The sequence below is a fragment of the Mytilus edulis genome, chromosome 3 (genome assembly GCF_963676685.1).
Source record: "Mytilus edulis chromosome 3, xbMytEdul2.2, whole genome shotgun sequence".
Taxonomy (NCBI): Eukaryota; Metazoa; Mollusca; class Bivalvia; order Mytilida; family Mytilidae; genus Mytilus; species Mytilus edulis.
The window spans coordinates 75,880,688-75,903,710 of NC_092346.1; the positions used below are offsets into that span (position 1 = coordinate 75,880,688).

Below are 23,023 nucleotides of genomic sequence, written 5' to 3' on the forward strand. Positions count from 1 at the left end.
GAAACGCAGCAACTTCAATATTCCAAATTACATTCTAACGACATTTATAAACTAAAAATAAGTATTTGACCTATTTTCTGATAATAATCTTAATTATCCATTTCCTCTCTTCGTTTTTAATAACAATATTTAATTATATTTTTTTGTCGTTAAATCTATGGGAAATGTGAAGCAGTGGGGGAGTTTTTCGGAGATAAAACGGTGTTCAATTCTTTTTATTTTATTGACTGAAACTGGTTTAATGCGCGCCCATCCTTTCCCCTTCATCTCTAGCCAATGTAGACATATATAACTTTAATATTTTGTTACACCGTTCCGTAATTTATATAGTTCGTTTGATTATATTCTTAATCTATTTATGTGTTCCAGTCTAGGAGGATTATTCATCTTTAACGTTAAAACATCGTACCGTCGCTACCTTTTCCTCTCTCATAGGTATCCGTTACAGGAAAATTGCAAGGTCATTACGATTACGAGGAACATTTAGTTGAGACGTCATCTTGGACACAATTCGTGGCTAACAACAGAGTGAGTTAATTCTACAACATTGTATTTGAACCCTTCAAATTGCTCTCTACATATTTGAACCTTTTCTCCGTGAAATACTTGAAATTTAACTGTTCTTGAAGTACAACATTTTCTCGCATTCAACGGACTGTGCTATCAATTACCTTTGACATTTCGTTATAATAACATTAATTGAACACATTGTAAAATTGTATCACACAGTGTAGATACTATTCTGTACGCTTTCCGGAAGTCGCGATTTTCGAAGCGAGAACTTTTTGGATCACATTTTAAATTTGTCGGATATACTATATTAAACGGTAAGATGTTCATCTGTACATTGCTTAATGATTAATTCAGCTGACATCGATACTCACAAATGGTTTATAATTAAATTTAGCACATTCATTATTCGTATCTTTGCCTTAATTAAGAGATTTTCAAGTGCATCACTAAGGAAAATCAGTTGGTGAACCTAAAAACAATCTTTTTGCACTCTTACTGTACAAATTAACGTAAAATCCAGACTTAATTTACTAGATAAAGTGTATTTTAAGTGGTGGTAAAAGTTTCAGCCAGATCTTTGGAGCCAGAAATAAGAAAATTACACTTGTTTGAATTTCTCACTGTACGATCAGTCTCGCTTGTATATTTTGAAACTGTATGATCAGTCGTTATTTCACTGTATTCTAGTAGTGATTTCAAAGTTATTTACGATACATTAGAAGATGGCATTTTTCTAAATAACACAAATATATTTTAATAAATTCACATCCTGTAAACCTTTCAAACATGTTTTAGCTTGATAGGGTGTACTCGACTTACTACATTAAGTATAAGGATGTTTGAATGTGGCTGAAATAAGAAAAAGGTTTGTTTGTTTATAGAAGTTTCAGAAATGTCCTCCGTTTTACTTAAAATTGTACAAACACACAGATTTAATAGTTACTATATAAAAATGCATGAATTTACAAACATTCGAGGCCGTACTGTAGCCTATAATTGATCACAGTTCCTTCACTTTGTTTTGGATGTAGATCTGTCTCTTTCACACTCAATTGTACACCACTTTGTGAGGCGATGGTTTATAGTGATAATGAAGTCCGTCTTTCCGTTCGTCCGTTGGACCGGTACAACATGTTTCGCCAGTTTTGCAAGCGCATCTCCACATACACCACTTAATATACATTGGTGTTTCCAGACATTTTTAAATGGAGAGGGGGTCCAATCCAGGAGAAAAGAGGATTCCAAATATATGTTCCCATACAAATGCATTGAAAGTTAAAAAAAAGAGTTTCAAACCGCCGGATCCCAATTTTCTTGAATCCGTCACTGGTATAACTATTAATTATTTTTTTCTCGGATTCCGTATCATAAATATAAAAAATATAAAAAAGAAGATGCGGTATGATTGCCAATGAGACAACCGTTCACAAGAGATCAAAATGACACAGATATTAACAAATGTAGGTCACCGTATGGCCTTCAACAATAAGCAAAGCCAATACCACAGAGTCGGCTATAAAAAGCCCCGAAATGACAATGTAAAACAATTCAAACGAGAAAATTAACGGCCTTATTTATATAAAAAAAGGAATGTATTTCTGATTTTATTAAGAATATTTTATGGGGTCTCTTTATATAAGATACGGACTTGAACATTGCATTATATGGGGGCACCCATCAGATATTTCCAACCGTGACCTCCAAAACCAATTGTTAAACTTTTCTAAAATTGCTCCATTTGTAATCTATTAATGTATGTATGGACCTTCTATTTCGAATATTTTGTAAAAATATTTTTGATGTTTCTCTATCGTAAATACGGACTTTGTCATAACCTTATATTGGGCGTACCTATTTTATATCCACAACTTCCTTCAGACACTTGTCATAACTTAATGAATCTTTTTTTTTTTCAGATTCCTTATCATTTAATTCAATTGTGTACCTCTTATTTTGGTTTTTCGAAAAATCATCAGTTTTTTATTTCCATGATATGGACTTTTCCATTACCTTATTGGGTGGTACCCGCTTACTATACGTAACTTTCAAAAACTTACCATTTACTAGTATTAATAAAACTTTCTCATATTCGTTATTAAATGATGCCCCTGTGCACCTATAATTTAGTTTTTCTGGTGGTTTATTTTTTTCCAGAACATGGACTATAGAAGTGGCGGGGTATAATTTCGTTAATTCTTTCCTCAATACCTAAAGTTTTTTAACAAAGCTTTCTCTATCTATTTTTTGTCATTTTAAAAGAGACAGGCTTGATGTATGTAATCACCAATTGATCAACGGTAGACGGTGTAAATAGTCTTTAAAAATGTAAAAGTTAAACAGATAACTGCAACGACACACTAATACAGTCCACAAGCGAATCATGTATTGCTTTTTAGGCATTTGATTTTAAGTAAGACTGACGGAACAAAAATTAATTTGCCGTCTACAAAAATCATCAGAAATATATTTGTATTGTCTGATGAAAGAAATTACACGTTATAGTTCCATGGACACAATCATAATATCACATAGACACGTATATACCTTCAAATTGCCGTTGTTTTTCAGTCAAGGTCGTTAAAAACTTCCATTTGTTGTTGTTTTTTTCTTCAAAATCACGACTGGTCATACAGACAAAAAATCTGAAATCGCTACTAGAATACAGTCAGTTTTAGACTGATCGTACAGTAATTTATTTTGGGTTCCTCAAGGAAAGCATATTTTTTTATTTGAAATACGAACATTCTACTTAAATACGGTAGGAATATTGAAACAGTATATATTTTACTGTAAACTGATGCAAATATTCGCAATAAAAGATTATCTGCTTTGTACTACGAGAGCAAAATTGTCAATCGATTTTACTTTTTTCTATGAAGTTGGTGTGATGCACGCGAATATTTTATATTCTACTGCATGTTTTTGTTACAGTTACTCATATTTATGATGTTATACATACATTTAAGATGTGCAAAGCACTTTATAGATATAGGAGTAAACAAATGATGAGAAAAAGCACCAAAACAAAACCGTTCTGTTAGCCAGTTTGAAATCCTCGCTTCGAAAATCGCGACTTCCGGATAGCGTACAGAATAGTATCTACACTGTGTATCAGCTTTATACCATTTGTTAGATTGTTTAAGAATAAATTGTCAGCACCTGGTATTCTTATTGCTTGAGCCCAATCGTTGTTATATACTGAGCCAAAAAAGTTTAGCAACAAAAATATGAAATTTTATTTTATTACAAAATTGTAACAACATATGATTTTAATAATAAAAAAATAAAATTATGACATGTCAGAAGCAACATGAATGTTTATCACTCACATTCATTAGGATTTTCTTAGTATGGAGCTCGGGAGGGTCAAAATGCGAAAATGAGTATAGTGTTATTCATAATAAATTTCTCGGCCATGCTCTAAGTGCATCAATGAAGGATTAGCAGGCACACCAGCAGCTGGTTGTAATCAATGCACTACTCTTATGGCCGGAAAAAACTTGTCACGTGTTGACGTAAAGCAAAAGTAGTGCTCCTCCTTTGACGATAGTTTTTTGTTGGTTTATGACATATTGACCTATCCTGTGCCGTTGCAATTTGTCGATATCTGTTTGTTAGTTTGTTAAACTGTTGACTTATGCACATTAAATCTATTCATGACATCAGAAACACTCATTCTGGCATCAACCATTCCAAGAACCTTCTGACGGTCGTTTTCGGGGAGCACTGGTTGACGCCCCATGCAATGTTTTCAAACGTTTTTGTGTTTTTCTTACCAATGGTGTATTTCTGAACGTAAGTGAAAAAATTTTGAATTTTGTTTTATAAGTTCAGGTACAGAAGGTAAAACATCAATAACACGTGCAAAGCTGAAATGGCGCGAAATCAATCATCCAGAAAAAAAGTAAGACTGTTTAAAATTACAGGTAAAACTAAGGATTATATCAATGATGTTTAAAAAAAAAATTCGAGAAACAACCAAAAAAAAAATTGAAAAAAAAGAGTTGCTAAACTTTTTTGGCTCAGTATACTTAGTGGTCAGGCCATTACAGTAAAAAGTCTACAACTTGCCTGTTGTGTCTCACAGATAACGCCACTCCACGTTAGTTCTACAGCTACAACCTGCCAGTTGAGCCCTGCATGCACGCGTCATCCCTTGACGTACAGTAAATTGACGACAACCTGTCTTTACATATCCAGACAAGGAACGACAACATAACAACGTTCATACCTTTACACTGACAGTGGACTACATAACTTGTGTGTACTAGGCAGCAACCCAACAACGTTGAGTCAACATGGATCCAAGTCATGTGGAACAACAAGAAGAGATACAGCCCCCAGAGGGAAATGTTCCAGATCTAGAACTATTACAAAAATCCGTCTAATACCACACATTTAGATGAAAATCCCGAGACAAGGCGAGTACGGGATCTTACCGAAAAAGGTAAAGGAGCCTACACAGAAAAACGTAACAAGTTCTGTGAGGAATTAGAGGTCTTTTGTTTGGTCAGATATAAAAACCCACTTATTGGAAATCACCACACCTCCCAATGAACTTCAGCAAGTCTTAACAGCTCAGGACAATCTTGTAAAAGCCTGTACAAATTATCGTAGGCTCACAGACGAATATCTGGACTTTCTAAAAAGGACCAGAACGTTGGACAGTCAAAAAGACATAGACGCATGTAACCTTACATTGGATCTCCGTCTGTCCAAAGTGGAACTGGCCATGGAATCTTTACACGAGCATCGCCTTGCCCTCACAAAGGCGAAATCAACTAAAACAAGGACCTCAGGCTCAAAAGGTAAGAAAACCTCACGCAGCGGTAGCTCTAACGTGTCAGACATGTCAAGCCTGGCACGGAGAAAGCGTGCCAAGGCAGAGGCTGCCAAGTCTAAAATAGCATTTGTCGAAAAACATGCCCTTATCCTACAACAGGAAGCAATGTTAGAGGAACAAGCCCTGTTCAGACAAATTGAAATGGATCAGGAAGCAGCACGCAAAAAGGCTGAAATGGAACAGGAAGCAGCACACAGAAAAGTGCAATTAGAACAAGAGGCCGCTCACAGAAAAACGCAATTAGAACAAGAGGCTATGCGCAGGAAGGCTCAAATGCAACAAGAAGCCGCACGAGTAAGCCGGGAAAAGGCTGGGCTTAAAGCCAAATTTAACCTTCTTGAAGCACAGAGAGAAGCTGCAGCCGCAGAAGCCGATGCTCGTATCCTGGAATACGATGATAGCCAAGCGTTTAGCGATCTCCCTGACGAAAAGGAAGACCCGCTCCAGCGTGTGCAAGATTTCGTCAATAAACTTCCTGTATCAACTGTTGTAAAGGAAGCAATAGGACCTCAAAAGAAAAAACAAATTCCTGTTAAGATCGAGCTGAGTCACGAAGCACTAGTGTTCGTGCCATCCGTGGCATCGAACTTGCTGTCACAGACATCTGCTGTCTTGCCTTCCGATAACAAGTCACCGGAAGTTACCTTTATCCCAGATCTGGGATTAGTAACCGGCATACAAAAACTAGGCCTTTCAGATAAGAGCCCTACTGAACACCAAAAACAGGGTGTCAAAGAGGTGATCCCTGTCTTACGCACAAAACAAGACGTTAAAGAAGAGATCCCTGTTTCACACAAAAAACAAGACGTAATAGAAGAGATCCCTGTTGCACGCCAGCAACAAATCAACCTTACGTCGGAGATAACTAGATTTCTTCTACGCAAATACCTATTATTTTCCAGGCTAACAAATTTTAATGACCAGGCAAAATCCTTCCATACATGGAAATCTAGCTTCAAAAACGTCATAGACGAATTACAAGTTTCTGACTCGGAACAAATAGACTTACTGATTAAGTGGCTAGGGCCAGAGTCTGGTAAACATGCCATGAGTATTAGGGCATCAAATGTCAACAACCCTACTAGAGGCCTACAGAGGTTATGGCAAAGACTAGATGAGCGATTTGGTGCTCCAGAAATGTTGGAAGCCTCTATCACGAGTAAACTCGTCAATTTTCTTACCTTGACGAAAACAGATAACGCACGTCTTTATGACTTGTCTGATATTCTATCAGAAATCGAATATCACAAGGAAAATCCCAAGCTGGGATGTTTGCTTGCTTATTTCGACTTTTCGTCCGGGATAAATCCTATTGTGGAAAAACTGCCATACGGACTCCAAGAAAAGTGGATTACAAGGGCTTCAAGATACAAGCATAAATATGAAGTTGCCTTTCCACCTTTCACAGAATTCTCTGCCTTCATCAGGGAAATTAGCAAAATTAAGAACGATCCTGGGTTCATCTTTGGGTCAAAAGTAACATCAAATACAAAAGACGCTACGCCAAGGTTCACACCTCAGACGTACTCTAAAGTCAACGTCCATAAGACGGCTGTTGAACAGCAAACTGAAGACAGCAGTCAACAACAAGATCTGTGTATCCTACACAAGACAAAGCATACCTTGAATGAATGCCGAGCATTCCAAGCCAAACCAATCGAGGAACGCAAGGAACTGTTAAGACAAAACAATGTGTGCTACAAGTGTTGTGAGTCAACCACACACAGAAGTCGGGACTGCAACGCAAGTATCAATTGTAACGAGTGTGGAAGTGAACGACATACCACAGCACTTCACATCACTAGACCACAATAATCTGAAAGTTCCCAGTTTAGCTCACTCAGACAAGCCTACGGCGGGGAGCAGACAGAGTCAGCTGAAACAAAATTAACCTCTGTAAGTTCGATCTGCACAGAGATCTACAAAGATCATAAGAGCGAGAAATCTTATGCCAAGATATTACCTGTGGACGTGTACCACAAGGACAAGACAGACAAAATTATCAGGATGCACGCCATTATTGACGACCAAAGCAACCAGTCTCTTGCCTCGCCTGAATTCTTCAGTCTGTTCAACGTTCGGGAGAAACTTGAAAACTACTCTCTTACAACATGCTCCGGCAGAGTAGCTACTTCCGGGAAAAGAGGAAAAAAATTCGTCATAAAATCTGTACATAGTGACGTACAATTTGATCTGCCTACATTAATTGAATGTAATAATATTCCCAATAATCGAGACGAAATTCCTACTCCTGAAGTTGCAATGCATCACCCTCATCTGACAGAACTCAGAGGAAGCATAACACCACTAGAGGAACGTTGTCAAATTCTACTCTTAATTGGAAGGGACCTTATAATGGCACACCACGTCCTTGAACAACGCCTAGGACCATCCCGAACTCCATTTGCCCAAAAGTTGAGACTTGGTTGGGTCATAATTGGAAATACATACTTTGACAAGCAAACTGTTCCTATTGAAGTCAACACAAAGATAACTTACGTTTCAATCACGGAATCAAAACAACGTCTTGCCTCAAGACCGGAAATAGCCGTCAATGACAATAATCCAATTGTTGTTCATTCTAACGACAAAAACTTTCATTCGAATGCCAAGGTCGCAAAATCGCATTCAATACAATCCCTTGAATGTACAGGACCTAGTACCAAGCCTGGTAAACGCAAAAATTCCTCTAAAGGGACATCACTCGCGTCACTAAAAGCAAAATTTTTGACTTCTATAGAAAAATCTATAGATAAAGAAAATTTCATTCCGAAATCGACAGGACCTGAAGTTCATGGTGAGGAAATCAGTAGCATTCACAAACCTATTCCGATAGAAGGACCTATTGCCAATATCAATATGCCTTTGAGCAAGCAACCTCTACTCCGAGGAGGAAGCAGTATTGCCAAATCTGACTTGAATTTTAGTGAAAAGGAACCAGTAGTCTTATCTGGACATCATCAGAAAGTAACATCTTTTCTTGGACATTACTACAACACAAACATAGAGGACCCCACTTCACAGATAGAACAACTGGATCAGCAGGATGGAACGTTAGGACGAAACGCTTAATTTCGTCTGATACTCAAAGAAATGTGACATTTCGCCAAACCAGAAGAGGATCAAGTATTAGCTCTCGTCATACCCACCGGAGGACCACCTTCAACCGTAGTCGCCGTCTAACAACGTTGGAGAAAACAGTTCCTACTATCTCAACAGCAACTATGGAACATTTTGAAAATCACAGCAACCGCATTGGAGAGATCCTTCCTCATAGGACAAGAAACTGTGTCGAACCCAGTTTTCCGTGGAATTAATCTATTCTGGAAACTTTATAGTGAAATGTCGTAAGTTGAGACGTGATATTTCTCACACGACCAATAGTGGTTATTTCATCTGTATATATTCAATTTATATAGGGATTTATTCATTTATCTAGATCTTATATTCATTTGTGAATAGTTTATAGTATAGTGATATCAGATAGACATCAGACGGGGAGTATTCTGTTACACCGTTCCGTAATTTATATAGTTCGTTTGATTATATTCTTAATCTATTTATGTGTTCCAGTCTAGGAGGATTATTCATCTTTAACGTTAAAATATCGTACCGTCGCTACCTTTCCCTCTCTCATACGTATCCGTTACAGGAAAATTGCAAGGTCATTACGATTACGAGGAACATTTCGTTGGGACGTCATCTTGGACACAATTCGTGGCTTAACAGAGTGAGTTAATTCTACAACATTGTATTTGAACCCTTCAAATTGCTCTCTACATATTTGAACCTTTTCTCCGTGAAATACTTGAAATTTAACTGTTCTTGAAGTACAACATTTTCTCGCATTCAACGGACTGTGCTATCAATTACCTTTGACATTTCGTTATAATAACATTAATTGAACACATTGTAAAATTGTATTTCATTTGTTTTTCAGCTTTTTATACGACCGCAAAATTTGAAAAAATTTTCGTCGTATATTGCTATCACGTTGGCGTCGTCGTCGTCGTCGTCGTCGTCGTCGTCGTCCGAATACTTTTAGTTTTCGCACTCTAACTTTAGTAAAAGTGAATAGAAATCTTTGAAATTTTAACACAAGGTTTATGACCACAAAATGAAGGTTGGTATTGATTTTGGGAGTGTTGGTCCCAACATTTTAGGAATTAGGGGCCAAAAAGGGCCCAAATAAGCATTTTCTTGGTTTTCGCACTATAACTTTAGTTTAAGTTAATAGAAATCTATGAAATTTTGACACAAGGTTTATGACCACAAAAGAAAGGTTGGTATTGATTTTGGGAGTTTAGGTCCCAACAGTTTAGGAATTAGGGGCCAAAAAGGGACCCAAATAAGCATTTTTCTTGGTTTTTGCACAATAACTTTAGTTTAAGTAAATAGAAATCAATGAAATTCAAATACAATGTTTATGACCACAAAAGGAAGGTTGGTATTGATTTTGGGAGTTTAGGTCCCAACAGTTTAGGAATTAGGGGCCAAAAAGGGACCCAAATAAGCATTTTTCTTGGTTTTCGCACCATAACGTTAGTATAAGTAAATAGAAATCTATGAAATTTAAACACAAGGTTTATGACAATAAAAGGAAGGTTGGTATTGATTTTGGGAGTTTTGGTCCCAACAGAATAAGGGGCCCAAAGGGTCCAAAATTAAACTTTGTTTGATTTCATCAAAAATTGAATAAATGGGGTTCTTTGATATGCCAAATCTAACTGTGTATGTAGATTCTTCATTTTTGGTCCTGTTTTCAAATTGGTCTACATTAAAGTCCAAAGGGTCCAAAATTAAACTTAGTTTGATTTTAACAAAAATTGAAATCTTGGGGTTCTTTGATATGCTGAATCCAAACATGTACTTAGATTTTTGATTATGGGCCCAGTTTTCAAGTTGGTCCAAATCAGGATCTAAAATTATTATATTAAGTATTGTGCAATAGCAAGTCTTTTCAATTGCACAGTATTGCGCAATGTCAAGAAATATCTAATTGCACAATATTGTGAAATAGCTAATTTGTTTTTAATTAGAGTTATCTTTCTTTGTCCAGAATAGTAAGCAAGAAATATCTAAATGCACAATATTGTGCAATAGCAAGAATTTTTTTTAATTGGAGTTATCTTTCTTTGTTCAGAATCAACTTAAATCTTTGTTATATACAATATACAATGTATATTCACTTTTTACTACCAACTGATAAATTAAAATAATCTTTACCATTCAGTGATAACAAGCAGTTTTTTTACATCTTAATATTTTATAATGTATTTAAATGAGTAGTTATTGTTGCAAACTCCATTAGAAATTTTAATTGAGATTAGTTTTGGAATAAGGGAAAGGGGGATGTGATTAAAAAAATTGGGTTCAATTTTTCTCATTTGAAATTTCATAAATAAAAAGAAAATTTCTTCAAACATTTTTTTGAGAGGATTAATATTCAACAGCATAGTGAATTGCTCTAAGAGAAAATAAATTTTTTAAGTTCATTAGAACACATTCATTCTGTGTCAGAAACCTATGCTGTGTCAACTATTTAATCACAATCCAAATTTAGAGCTGAATCCAGCTTGAATGTTGTGTCCATACTTGCCCCAACCGTTCAGGGTTCAACCTCTGCGGTCGTATAAAGCTACGCCCTGCGGAGCATCTGGTTACCATTTGTTAGATTGTTTAAGAATAAATTGTCAGCACCTGATATTCTTATTGCTTGGGCCCAATCGTGGTTATACTTAGTGGTCAGGCCATTACATTTAACTTCCACAATTGTGTGTGTCACTGCCAAAGATTAAAATTTGCTGTCCCTAACGAATATTGCCCACTCCTAACGAATTATAAATCTGCAGAAGGGGTCTTTTACATATCTATAATACTAAAATTACGAGGTCCAATTTGTCAGCCGTCATCACGTAAAAACGACGAATCAAAGAATTCAACATTATATACAACTAATATAGTACAAAGGTGTAGATTAAAAATTACACCACTCCAGGCCCTTTTGTATTCCACGTAATTGATATCGCCAATAATTAGGAAGTTCCGGGTCGAGTCCGATATCGATACCAATAGTATAATCACCTGTTACCTATTACCTTATCTGTACGTTCCGCATCTGACAGGCGCACCACCAAACGGTGTATTCAGGATTAATATGCCATATAAACGGGTCATAATCACAGGGTTGACACTACTAAATTGTCAAATTGTTACCTATTGTAGTATTTTAATCCGTAAGACTTTCTAAGATAACAATACGAATACTAAAAATCTGGACTAAAAATAAGTTTCAATTTGTTAGCGGGCATGACGTAAAACAGCGAATCAAAGAATTCAACTTTATTTATAACTAATATAGGACAGTGCTGTTGATTAAAAAATACTCCATTCCAGGACCTTTTGTTTTCCAAATATTTAATATTACCAATAATTGATAAGTTCCAGTTCGACGGGTTCAAACAGAAAGATTTGAAAGCAGAGAAAATTGTGTATCTTATAATCGGCATGACTTTATCAGATGACAGTACTAATACTAAGAGAAGTTAATTCAGTCACGGACCCGCGATATCACGGGTGTGTTCTAGTATGTACTATGATTTATTTGCAATCTCCCTTTACGTTTAATATGACGGAGTTTGCTAATATTTACAAGTCATTCGCTGTACTAGTAGTTCAAAACGCTATCTGCTTCTTCAAAAAATACTTAACGTAGTGATTATGTAAGCAATCCACTTTATTTTTACAAGAGACTCAGGTGAAGAACAAACAACAAAAATTAGCAACAATACTGTATACAATTCTATAAGCAATCATCATTCCAAAATCATTCCAAAATGTTAAGGAGATACAGAAAAAAAATATTTACGTTTCCCCATTTTTTTCGCAACTAGACTTTCATAACTCGCAACTAGACTTTCATAACTCGCAACTCGACCTTCTTAACTCGCAACTTGGCTTTCGTACATTGCACTCGACTTTCATAACTTGCAACTCGACCTTCGTAACTCGCAATTCGACTCTCCTAACTCGCAACTCGACTTTCGTAACTCACAACTCGACTTTCCTTACTCGCAACTTGACTTTTCTTACTCGCAACTCGACCTTCGTAACTCGCAACTCGACTTTTCTAACTCGCAACTCGACTTTCCTTACTAGCAGATCTAGAGCGACAACAAGTGAGTATCGTCGTGAGCAACTTATGACAAGTCTTTTTTCTAAGTCGTGTTCTCGAAGCTTTCTTAACTTAGGATATATCGTATTTTTCGTCCTAACTTTAGGACACCTTATTAGGTGTCTTAAGATCATCCTATCTTTATCATAACTTTAGGACACGTCTCAGACAATAATTTGTAAACAAATATGGCTTATGTGTACATGAGAAGAAGGCACCAGAATATTCGTAGAAATAGACTGCTTAGAGACTACGACAACCCTTTGGACTATTTAGATGACTTTGATATCATACGTAGGTACAGATTGTCGCGTCCAAAGATTATTGATTTGTGCAGAAGATTTGACAATGACTTACACAGACCAACAATGAGGTCCTGTGCATTGCCTGTTTCTTTGCAGATAATGGCAGCACTCCGATTTTTTGCCACGGGGAGTTTTCAGCTTGTAAATGCTGATGTGCATAACATATCTCGTTCCAGTGTTTCCACGCGCGTAGCTACGTTTACGTCAAAACACTCGGGCGTACACTTGAATTATGGTAAAAAAAAATCTCAATAAATAAAAAGATCCGAGTTAAAGCACACCAGTCTTGTAAATCTTTCCTCAATAGTTAGTAATTCTATTCCTAATATACGGCATAAATGGCTTCCGAGAGTACATCCAACAGAGAAAAATCAGACTTTACGCAGATGACAGTATAATCTACCGACAAATTAAAACTCAAAACGACTGCCTTTAGCTTCAAGAAGACATAGAAGCTGCTATACAATAGGAACATGATTGACATATCTTTCCATCCAGACAAGTGTAACATCATGAATATAACAACAACAAAAAATCCTATCCACTTTTATAACAACATATACGGACACATTTTAGAATCGGTAACATATGCTTAAATACTTAGGTATCACCATCTCAGCAGACCTTAAATGGAACACCCACATCCAACAAACCGCCGCAAAAGCAAACAATTCCTTGTTTCATCAGAAAGAAACTTAAAGTCCAATCAAAAACAATTAAAGAAAGAACGTACCAAACACTTATAAGAGCAAAGTTAGAATACTGTTGTACTGTATGGGATCCATTTACAAACGAAAATATAAAAGCACTAGAAAAAGTACAGAGACGGGCGGCAAAGTACAACATGTATGTGTGCAACAGACATCACAACACCAGCAGTGTGTCTGAGATGCTAGACACCATGAAATAGCAAACATTACACGAACGCCGACTTCGAACAAGACTTATAATGTTCCACAAAATTGAACATGAAAATATAGCCATTCCATCGCATAATGTATTATAACAAAGTCAGTCAACCACGAGATCCACCAATAAAAAATTTTACAGACAAATTCAATTAAAAAAAGGACAGCTATAAATTTCTTTTTTCTGTCAAACCATCAAAGACTGGAACAAATTATCCTCTATAAAACACTCCTACAGAAAACTTCAAGAGTGCAATCACTCATGATGTGTTCCTTAATACTTACCCTCATCTGAAATAAACAGATACTCTTGTTTTTATCTTAAACAAAAATAATAAAAATAAAAAAAGAAATATTTATTTTAAAACTAAATAAAATTTTGAAAGTACATTTTTCTTCAGTTTTTAATTGACTTATCTTTTAGCAATTAACAGACGATCAATGATTATTATTTTTCAAAATGACGATTTTGAAAAATTCAGATCTTGTCATAAAACTTAAGCAGAAGTTAATATTCCAGATCAAGAAAAAAAATATCTAAAGAAAATGTTTGATTATTTAAAATCCTGGTAATGGACTAATGAATGGATTCAATTTTCGAGGGAAGCGATAATCCCAGGCAATAACCACGGTTCCACGGAACCCTGTACGAATCTTTATAATGCACCTAAACATCTATGCAAATTAATCATTTTATATCCATTAACGACAATTGCACAAAAAGGGGTTTTAATCGAGTAATTGCTTTACTCCACCGTTCCTTTTAAACATATTTTATAGTGACTGGTTTAGATATTTTCTATAACACTATATAATGTCCTTTAGATTACAAATCAACGATTATTTTCAAAATAGTCTCGAAAGTATGTTCAACTTGCTAATTAGTTTTTAATGACAGAAATGGGCCTCCCCCTCGAAGCCACTTCTAGTAGGCTTTTATAACCTTGATCCGATTGGGGCTCTCCAACCCCTCGCCAAAGTTTGGGCGTACACTTAAAAATAGCCTAGCTACGCCACTGGTTTCAAGGTGTGTACGAGATGTAACGCAGTGTTTGGTCAATGTATGCAATCAACACATTATCATGCCTACAGATGCAGCTAGTTTAGAAATTATAAAGCGTGGTTTCTATGAGATTGCAGACTTTCCTAATGTAGTGGGTGCCGTTGATGGAACTCATGTTCGGATCAAATCTCTATCAGTAGATGAACATATTTTTGTTAATCGCTAAAAAAAATCCATTCAATTATGTACAACTTGAGGAGTTTGTGACTCTAATTTGAAATTTTTGAACATAGTCTCACAGTGGCCAGGAGCAACCCACGATGCTTTCATTTGGTCTAATTCAACTGTATGTGAATTATTTGAGAATCGAACAATTCCAGACGGATGGCTACTTGGTGATAGCGGATACCCTGTAAGACCTTGGTTATTGATACCCGTTCTGAACCCCACTACCAGAAAGCAACAAAGTTACAAAGGGGCACACATGAGAACAAGAAATATTGTTGAACGGAGTTTTGGTGTGTTAAAAGCACGTTTTCACAGTGCTGGAACTTTGTTGTATTCAGCTTAAATGTGTTGTCGCATTGTTGTTGGTGTTGCTGTCCTACACAATTTGTGTATAGATAACAGAATGCCTTTACCACCAGACAGAAATGATTTTCCTGACCATGGACACATTGCCGGACCAGCCTATAATGGAGCTTTGAACGACGAGGCAATTGTTCGTGAAAGACTGATTAATGGAAGGTTTTGACTGAATTAATAATAAAGTCATCTGATATAAATAATGAATTATATGTAGTTTGTATGTATTGATTGGTTGATTATTAATGAAGTATGTAGAGTTGGCACCGGAAATTGGTATTAAGACTAGTCCTTTAGCTGCATACTCATTGAAATCAGCTGTAATTGCTCTTTTCCCCTAATACAACCCGTCCTTATACCAATTTGAATGAGTCAAAGAGATAAAAAAAAAAACGTAGTATAATAGATCATACTGTTAATTTCTGTGTCATTGGCAATGATACCACATTTTCTTTTTATAAAATCACTATTATTTACGTGTAGTTGTATAATAAATGACATTTCCATTTAGAAATGTTTATACCAACAAAAAATAATGTACATATCCTGAAAAAAATTATTTTATTGTGTGGACAAAGTGTCAGAAGAAGTAGGTACATTTAAGCTATTGACGGAAATACCCATTTGCTGCAAGCTAAAGTTCAAATTTGTCAAATATAGTTCATATTTCTGTTCTTTGATGAGGAGTGATTTTCTCTTTATCTCCAGCCTCTGCTTTTCGGTTGCTAGTCTTTCTTGTTCAATTTTTAACCGGTCTTTTTCTACTCCCAATCTTTCCCTTTCTATCTCTACAAGTGATTCTTCTGATTCTTCTGTGTGCGGTGATGATAGTGTTCTCGTGAAAATACTGTTATCGTCTCTGGCTGAACTAATGCCACTAGTAGAAGGTGAGACTGAAAAAAAAATGTATCATTCAAAACGTGTTATTTAAAATACATGTGATTGAATATAGATTTCAATGGACAGATGCTCAATATTTTTGAAAACGGTTTGTAAATAATGCTAAACCCCATATTATTATTTACACAGTGTGCACTTGTTCTAATACACTAATTTACCTGCATCTCGTTGAAATTATCATAAATTCCTCTCTTTTTTCAAAGAGGAACATGGTTGATTAATATTTCGCATCTATCTAGTAAAGTCCCGATAGAAGACTAAATGTTACATATTGATGCTAGAACCATATCGAACTTTACCAAGTCGCTCAATCTGTTATATTTACTGACAGGTATCGTTGCCATATCAACCGGCATGTCTAGTACATTAAAAATGAACCTATGAATTATACACAAACACGTAACCAAAACTTGGACAAACGCAGTGATACACCTAGAATTTTTCATAAGTGGCTGCATAAGAGGGAGGTGGTGGTGGTTGGGGTGGGGGAGCCCGCTCCGGTCACGCTTCAGTGATTCACTATATAGTCAATCAAATTTTTCATTGAAAAGGGGGGGGGCCTAGGTATCCTGGGTACCCTCTTAATTCGCCTCTGAAACATATTTGCGGACAGACGGACAATGGTTAATCTATTCCGAAATAGAGGAATTAGAATAAGATTAAGAAATATATCCCGTTATAGAGAAACACAACAAATTGTGACTCGCTAACCTTTCAATTATATTAGTTATGAATTCATGAATGTGAATATAGAATATGTAAACTGACCTGTTTCGGATGTGAATTCAATCTCATCTCTGCTCTGATCCATAGGGCTTCCGGCTGCCTGGCAGGTGTCGATTCCACCAGCAATGCCGTCAATTGGTGTATCCCGATGATTCCCACAACCTTGTTTTGCAGTGGTGTCAAACTATCTGGAGGAGGGCCCCCACCAGTCTTTTTTGCCTCTCGTCTTACAAATGATGCCTGTTTCGTCACGGTACTAGTGAAGGTTGACCATTTCTTTTTTATTTCTTCGGCTGTTCTTTTATGGTTCAAGTTACAAGCATTTACCTTAGTGCAAATGGACTCCCATGCTCTTTTTTTAGCGGCGTTTGTGGCTACAGTGCTGTGTTTACTGAATAAAATGCCCTTCTGGCTCTCTATCAATAATGTGGTCATTTTATTAATTTCCTGTTACAAAACTGTTAATTTTTCGAAAAACTAAGGATTTTCTTATCCCAGGCATAGATTACCTTAGCCGTATTTGGCACAACTTTTTGAAATTTTGGATCCTCAATGCTCTTCAACTTTGTAATTGTTTGGCTTTATAAATATTTTGATATGAGCGTTACTCATCGTCAGTAGGTTCATTCTCATTTATCCAACTTTTTAAAATTATAGGTAGTACAGGTAAAAACATAAGTTGGACAGATGATATCAAAGGTAATCAAGAACAAAGGGTTTTTCAATTAGAGTTTGGGTTGAATTACAGGTGAAAAATAAGACTGAAAATTAAACCCGGATTAAATTTTTCTGTAGTATTATTTAACATAGCAAGTTAAAATAAGCAACTGACATTTTATCATAGTTAATTTAATGTAAATCATTTTAATGTATTTTTAAGTTTTTATACCTTAATAATGTTAATTGGATAGAAAAAATTTCAGTTGCACTTTTATTCATCAAGAGATTTGTCAATCAGATTGAGATTTTTTTTGTGTTATAGATCCTCTTCGGTTTTTTTTTTTCTGTTCTTCTGACCAAATGATCCAAATAGTTTAAGCAAGTGGTATACTGCATCAGTGTAGCTATACACGTTGATCTATCCTTGTTGTAGTCTATCCTTAAGTTGTGTTAGTCTGTTGTCTACGTAGGTTTAGGGGCGTTTCCAGATATTTGAAAAAGAGGGCGGAGAATGAACAAATTTTGGACCTTATTTTTGCCAAAAACATAAAATAAATATGTTTTGCACTAAAGTAACGGTTCCCGACTTGAAGCATGTATATTTTAAAGTTAAAGTGTCAGGGTTTAACAATTTTTTATGCCGAACTCTCCATTTTAAAATTGTCTATGGTGGACTTATCAGCAGAAGACCAATAACGAAAAAAATCCAAATCATACGATATAAGGCGTTCATAAACATTTCAACAGTCCTAGGCCAAGATTTACTGATCGAAAGGCGTATTTACGGTTGCCCTGGTAGAGGGTCCATGGGGAAGCTCAGAAGCTCAGAAGCTCCTGGGTTTCAACAATTTAGCATCAAATTATCAAGAAGCCAAACTAATAAATGTCTCTCTATTTTAGATTAGATTCTGGTTTCTTTGAATAACACATGATATAAGAAAAACAAACACTGAAGTATAAAGTTCGTTCGTTTTAAATATTGTAGGCTTTAATGTGGAATACATGATTGAATATGGAAAATTGACTTTTTTGTAAAACAGTGCTAAATTAAAGCAATCAAGTCACTGCCTAGTTCTGATAGTTGGTATATGGTACATTAATAAATATGGTGCTTGAACTTGGTGGCAAAATGTAGGTCTGATAATGTGACTTAGTTACTAACTAATGGATATTAAAACAATATAATACTTCCAAAGGCTATCTAGATTGGGTAGTAAAAATGCTATACCAAATATGCATGTATGATACTAAACCCCTAACGGGATGGATTGTGCCTGATGTTCATATGATGAAATCATAATCTTTCAGTCAGTTTAATTGAAGTCTGGAGCTGGCATGTCAGTTAACTGCTAGTAGTCTGTTGTTATGTATGTATTATTATGGCACCCTAAACGGAGTTTGGGTGACATATTGTTATTCTACGTTTCTTTTTGTTTTTTTTATCTTTATTATTATTCTTCCACACTTTTTTGTCCAGTCTGGAACTCTAATATAAATGGACCAAAGAAGATGGAACTATACCATAATGTTAACCACCATGTGAAGATTTGCTTTTTGGGGTTGGCACTTTCAAGATGTCCGCCGTTACCATGGAAACGGAACAACTGTGAAAAAATTCACTTTTTGGTTTTGGGGAATAATTTAAAGATGCTTCAACTCAGAATCCTTATATTTTAACACAATGTAGGTGCCAGCCATATACAGGTGTTGGATGATTTTGATACTTATTGGAACTACTATGTTGCCATGGAAACAACACCAAAATTTTCAAAAATATCACAATGCTCCAAACTTTATGAAACTTCACAGTAACGATGAGCAACATTGGCAGATGTGGCTTTTAGAGTTGGAATTTCCAAAATGGCTTTTGTTACCATGGAAACAATGCAAAACATTTCAAAAAAATAAAAATGCTGCAAACTGGATGAAACTTTACAGAAATGGTAACTGGCATTGGCAGAGTTTCATTTTAAAGTTGGAATTTTCAAAATGGCCGCCGTAACCATGGAAAAAGCAAAAATGTCCAAATTATCAAAATGCTCCAAACTTAATGAAACTTTTCAAAAATGATAATTTGCATGTGTAGATACACTCTTTGACTTTGGAATTTTCTAAATGGCTGCCGCTCGCCTGACAATTGGGGAAGGGTGCCATCCGCTATTGCTTGCAATGGCAAATCTAGTTGTCATTTTGTTTATTTTCTTTGGTTACATCTTCTGACATCAGACTCGGACTTCTCTTGAACTGAATTTTAATGTGCGTATTGTTATGCGTTTACTTTTCTACATTGGTTAGAGGTATAGGGGGAGGGTTGAGATCTCACAAACATGTTTAACCCCGCCGCATTTTTGCGCCTGTCCCAAGTCAGGAGCCTCTGGCCTTTGTTAGTCTTGTATTATTTTAATTTTAGTTTCTTGTGTACAATTTGGAAATTAGTATGGCGTTCATTATCACTGGACTAGTATATATTTGTTTAGGGGCCAGCTGAAGGACGCCACCGGGTGCGGGAATTTCTCGCTACATTGAAGACCTGTTGGTGACCCTCTGCTGTTGTTTTTTATTTGGTCGGGTTGTTGTCTCTTTGACACATTCCCCATTTCCATTCTCAATTTTATATGTTACTAGTTTAAATGCAACTTAACGCAAAACCTCAAATGAACAAATATTACTGATTTGTGGGTTTCTTCTGTATAAATGATGAAACATTTATTTATTATTTAAAATATACTAAATTATTTTATTTAAAAATAAAATGTAACAACTTTATTTTATATATATTTTTTATAAATAATATAAAAACATACAGGAACAAATTTACTGTCAAATTTTAGAAAGACACCTTATTATTACTAAACAAACAACCCAATAATTAACAAAAATAAAAAGTTAGCTAAATGAGAATACCTTATTTTAAAAAGTTGGATAAATGAGAAGACACCGATGAGTCTTATGAAGACGAAACGCGCGTCTGGCGTACTAAATTATAATCCTGGTACCTTTGAGAACTATTTACACCACTGGGTCGATGCCACTGCTGGTGGACGTTTCGTCCCCGAGGGTATCACCAGCCCAGTAGTCAACACTTCGGTGTTGACATAAATATCAATAATGTGGTCATTTTAATAAATTTCCTGTTACAAAACTGTAAATTTTTCGAAAAACTAAGGATTTTCTTATCCCAGGCATAGATTACCTTAGCCGTATTTGGCACAACTTTTTGGAGTTTTGGATCCTCAATGCTCTTCAACTTTGTAATTGTTTGGCTTTATAAATATTTTGATATGAGCGTCACTGATGAGTCTTATGAAGACGAAACGCGCGTCTGGCGTACTAAATTATAATCCTGGTACCTTTGAGAACTATTTACACCACTGGGTCGATGCCACTGCTGGTGGACGTTTCGTCCCCGAGGGTATCACCAGCCCAGTAGTCAACACTTCGGTGTTGACATGAATATCAATAATGTGGTCATTTTAATAAATTTCCTGTTACAAAACTGTTAATTTTTCGAAAAACTAAGGATTTTCTTATCCCAGGCATAGATTACCTTAGCCGTATTTGGCACAACTTTTTGGAGTTTTGGATCCTCAATGCTCTTCAACTTTGTAATTGTTTGGCTTTATAAATATTTTGATATGAGCGTCACTGATGAGTCTTATGAAGACGAAACGCGCGTCTGGCGTACTAAATTATAATCCTGGTACCTTTGAGAACTATTTACACCACTGGGTCGATGCCACTGCTGGTGGACGTTTCGTCCCCGAGGGTATCACCAGCCCAGTAGTCAACACTTCGGTGTTGACATGAATATCAATAATGTGGTCATTTTAATAAATTTCCTGTTACAAAACTGTTAATTTTTCGAAAAACTAAGAATTTTCTTATCCCAGGCATAGATTACCTTAGCCGTATTTGGCACAACTTTTTGGAATTTTGGATCCTCAATGCTCTTCAACTTTGCAATTGTTTGGCTTTATAAATATTTTGATATGAGCGTCACTGATGAGTCTTATGAAGACGAAACGCGCGTCTGGCGTACTAAATTATAATCCTGGTACCTTTGAGAACTATTTACACCACTGGGTCGATGCCACTGCTGGTGGACGTTTCGTCCCCGAGGGTATCACCAGCCCAGTAGTCAACACTTCGGTGTTGACATGAATATCAATAATGTGGTCATTTTAATAAATTTCCTGTTACAAAACTGTTAATTTTTCGAAAAACTAAGGATTTTCTTATCCCAGGCATAGATTACCTAAGCCGTATTTGGCACAACTTTTTGGAATTTTGGATCCTCAATGCTCTTCAACTTTGTAATTGTTTGGCTTTATAAATATTTTGATATGAGCGTCACTGATGAGTCTTATGAAGACGAAACGCGCGTCTGGCGTACTAAATTATAATCCTGGTACCTTTGATAACTATCTCTACTTGATCTGAAAGAATGTTTAACTCTGCCTCTGTAAAGTTTGGGTTTCGTTTTTTGCTCATTCTGGTACGTGAATATGAACATCAAATGAATCGCACCATCGGTTTTAAACTCGTATATAATGAAGAAATTATGCCTCGGTCACACCTTACCGGATAGCTCGAACGGACGCCTAACGGATAACTTTTTTTCAATCCGTTCATGTCCGTTGTTATCCGTTAGACGTATGTCCATATCCGTTGCATGTCCGTTAAGCGTACGTTTTATCCGTCGACGTCCGTTCTGTCCGGTGGAAAATTTTGAGCATGTTCAAAACTTTGAACGGACGTCCAACGGATAAAATGTCCGTTGAACGTCCGTTAAGCGTCCGTTTTGTACGGTACTCGTCCGTTTCGTTTCCGTTTTGTATCCGTTACGTGTCCGTTATACATCCGTTGGAGGTCTGGAAGATAAATTCACCAACGGCCTTCTACCGGACGTTTAACGGATAAAACGGATGTTGAACGAATGAGAAACGGACTTCTACCGGACGTATAACAGATAAAACGGATGATGAACGGATCTGAAACGGATAAATGCCAATTGAAAATTTCGCGTCAGAAATGCCAATTATTGGTATGTCAGATTTCTTAAGGTTCATGAATTCTTATTATTCATAATCGAACTTAGAGTAAGGGCGATTCTTCACAATCAAGCAGCTCTTATTCAGGTCAGACACTGACCTTTTGCGGTATTTTGAAGAATAAACAACAAGATTGCACACGCTGAAATGTCTTGCCTTCTATACTAATCATTGATATTATGTTGATAGTCCTAAGTATAAAGCTAAGCTTTATTACAACTGTCACATAAAATTAACATTAACCAAGATAACTAAACAAAGACCAATGAACCTTGAAAAGAGGCCAAGGTCAGATGAACCATGCCAGGCAGACAGGTACAGCTAACAATGCTTCTATACAACATATATAGTTGAC

At 36.1% G+C, this 23,023-nt stretch overlaps 1 protein-coding gene across 1 annotated transcript; it reads right to left on the reverse strand.

Annotated features, from left to right (window-relative positions):
• Positions 1-16,966: 16,966 nt before the first annotated feature.
• On the reverse strand, positions 16,967-17,392 carry LOC139515426 (nuclear apoptosis-inducing factor 1-like). Its single transcript, XM_071304996.1, has one exon. The coding sequence runs from the start codon at positions 17,390-17,392 to the stop codon at positions 16,967-16,969; it is 426 nt and encodes a 141-aa protein (XP_071161097.1).
• Positions 17,393-23,023: the final 5,631 nt, after the last annotated feature.

Excerpts from the sequence above, each read along its gene's own strand:
- LOC139515426 (XM_071304996.1), bottom strand. The coding sequence starts at position 17,392 with ATGACCACATTATTGATAGAGAGCCAGAAGGGCATTTTATTCAGTAAA.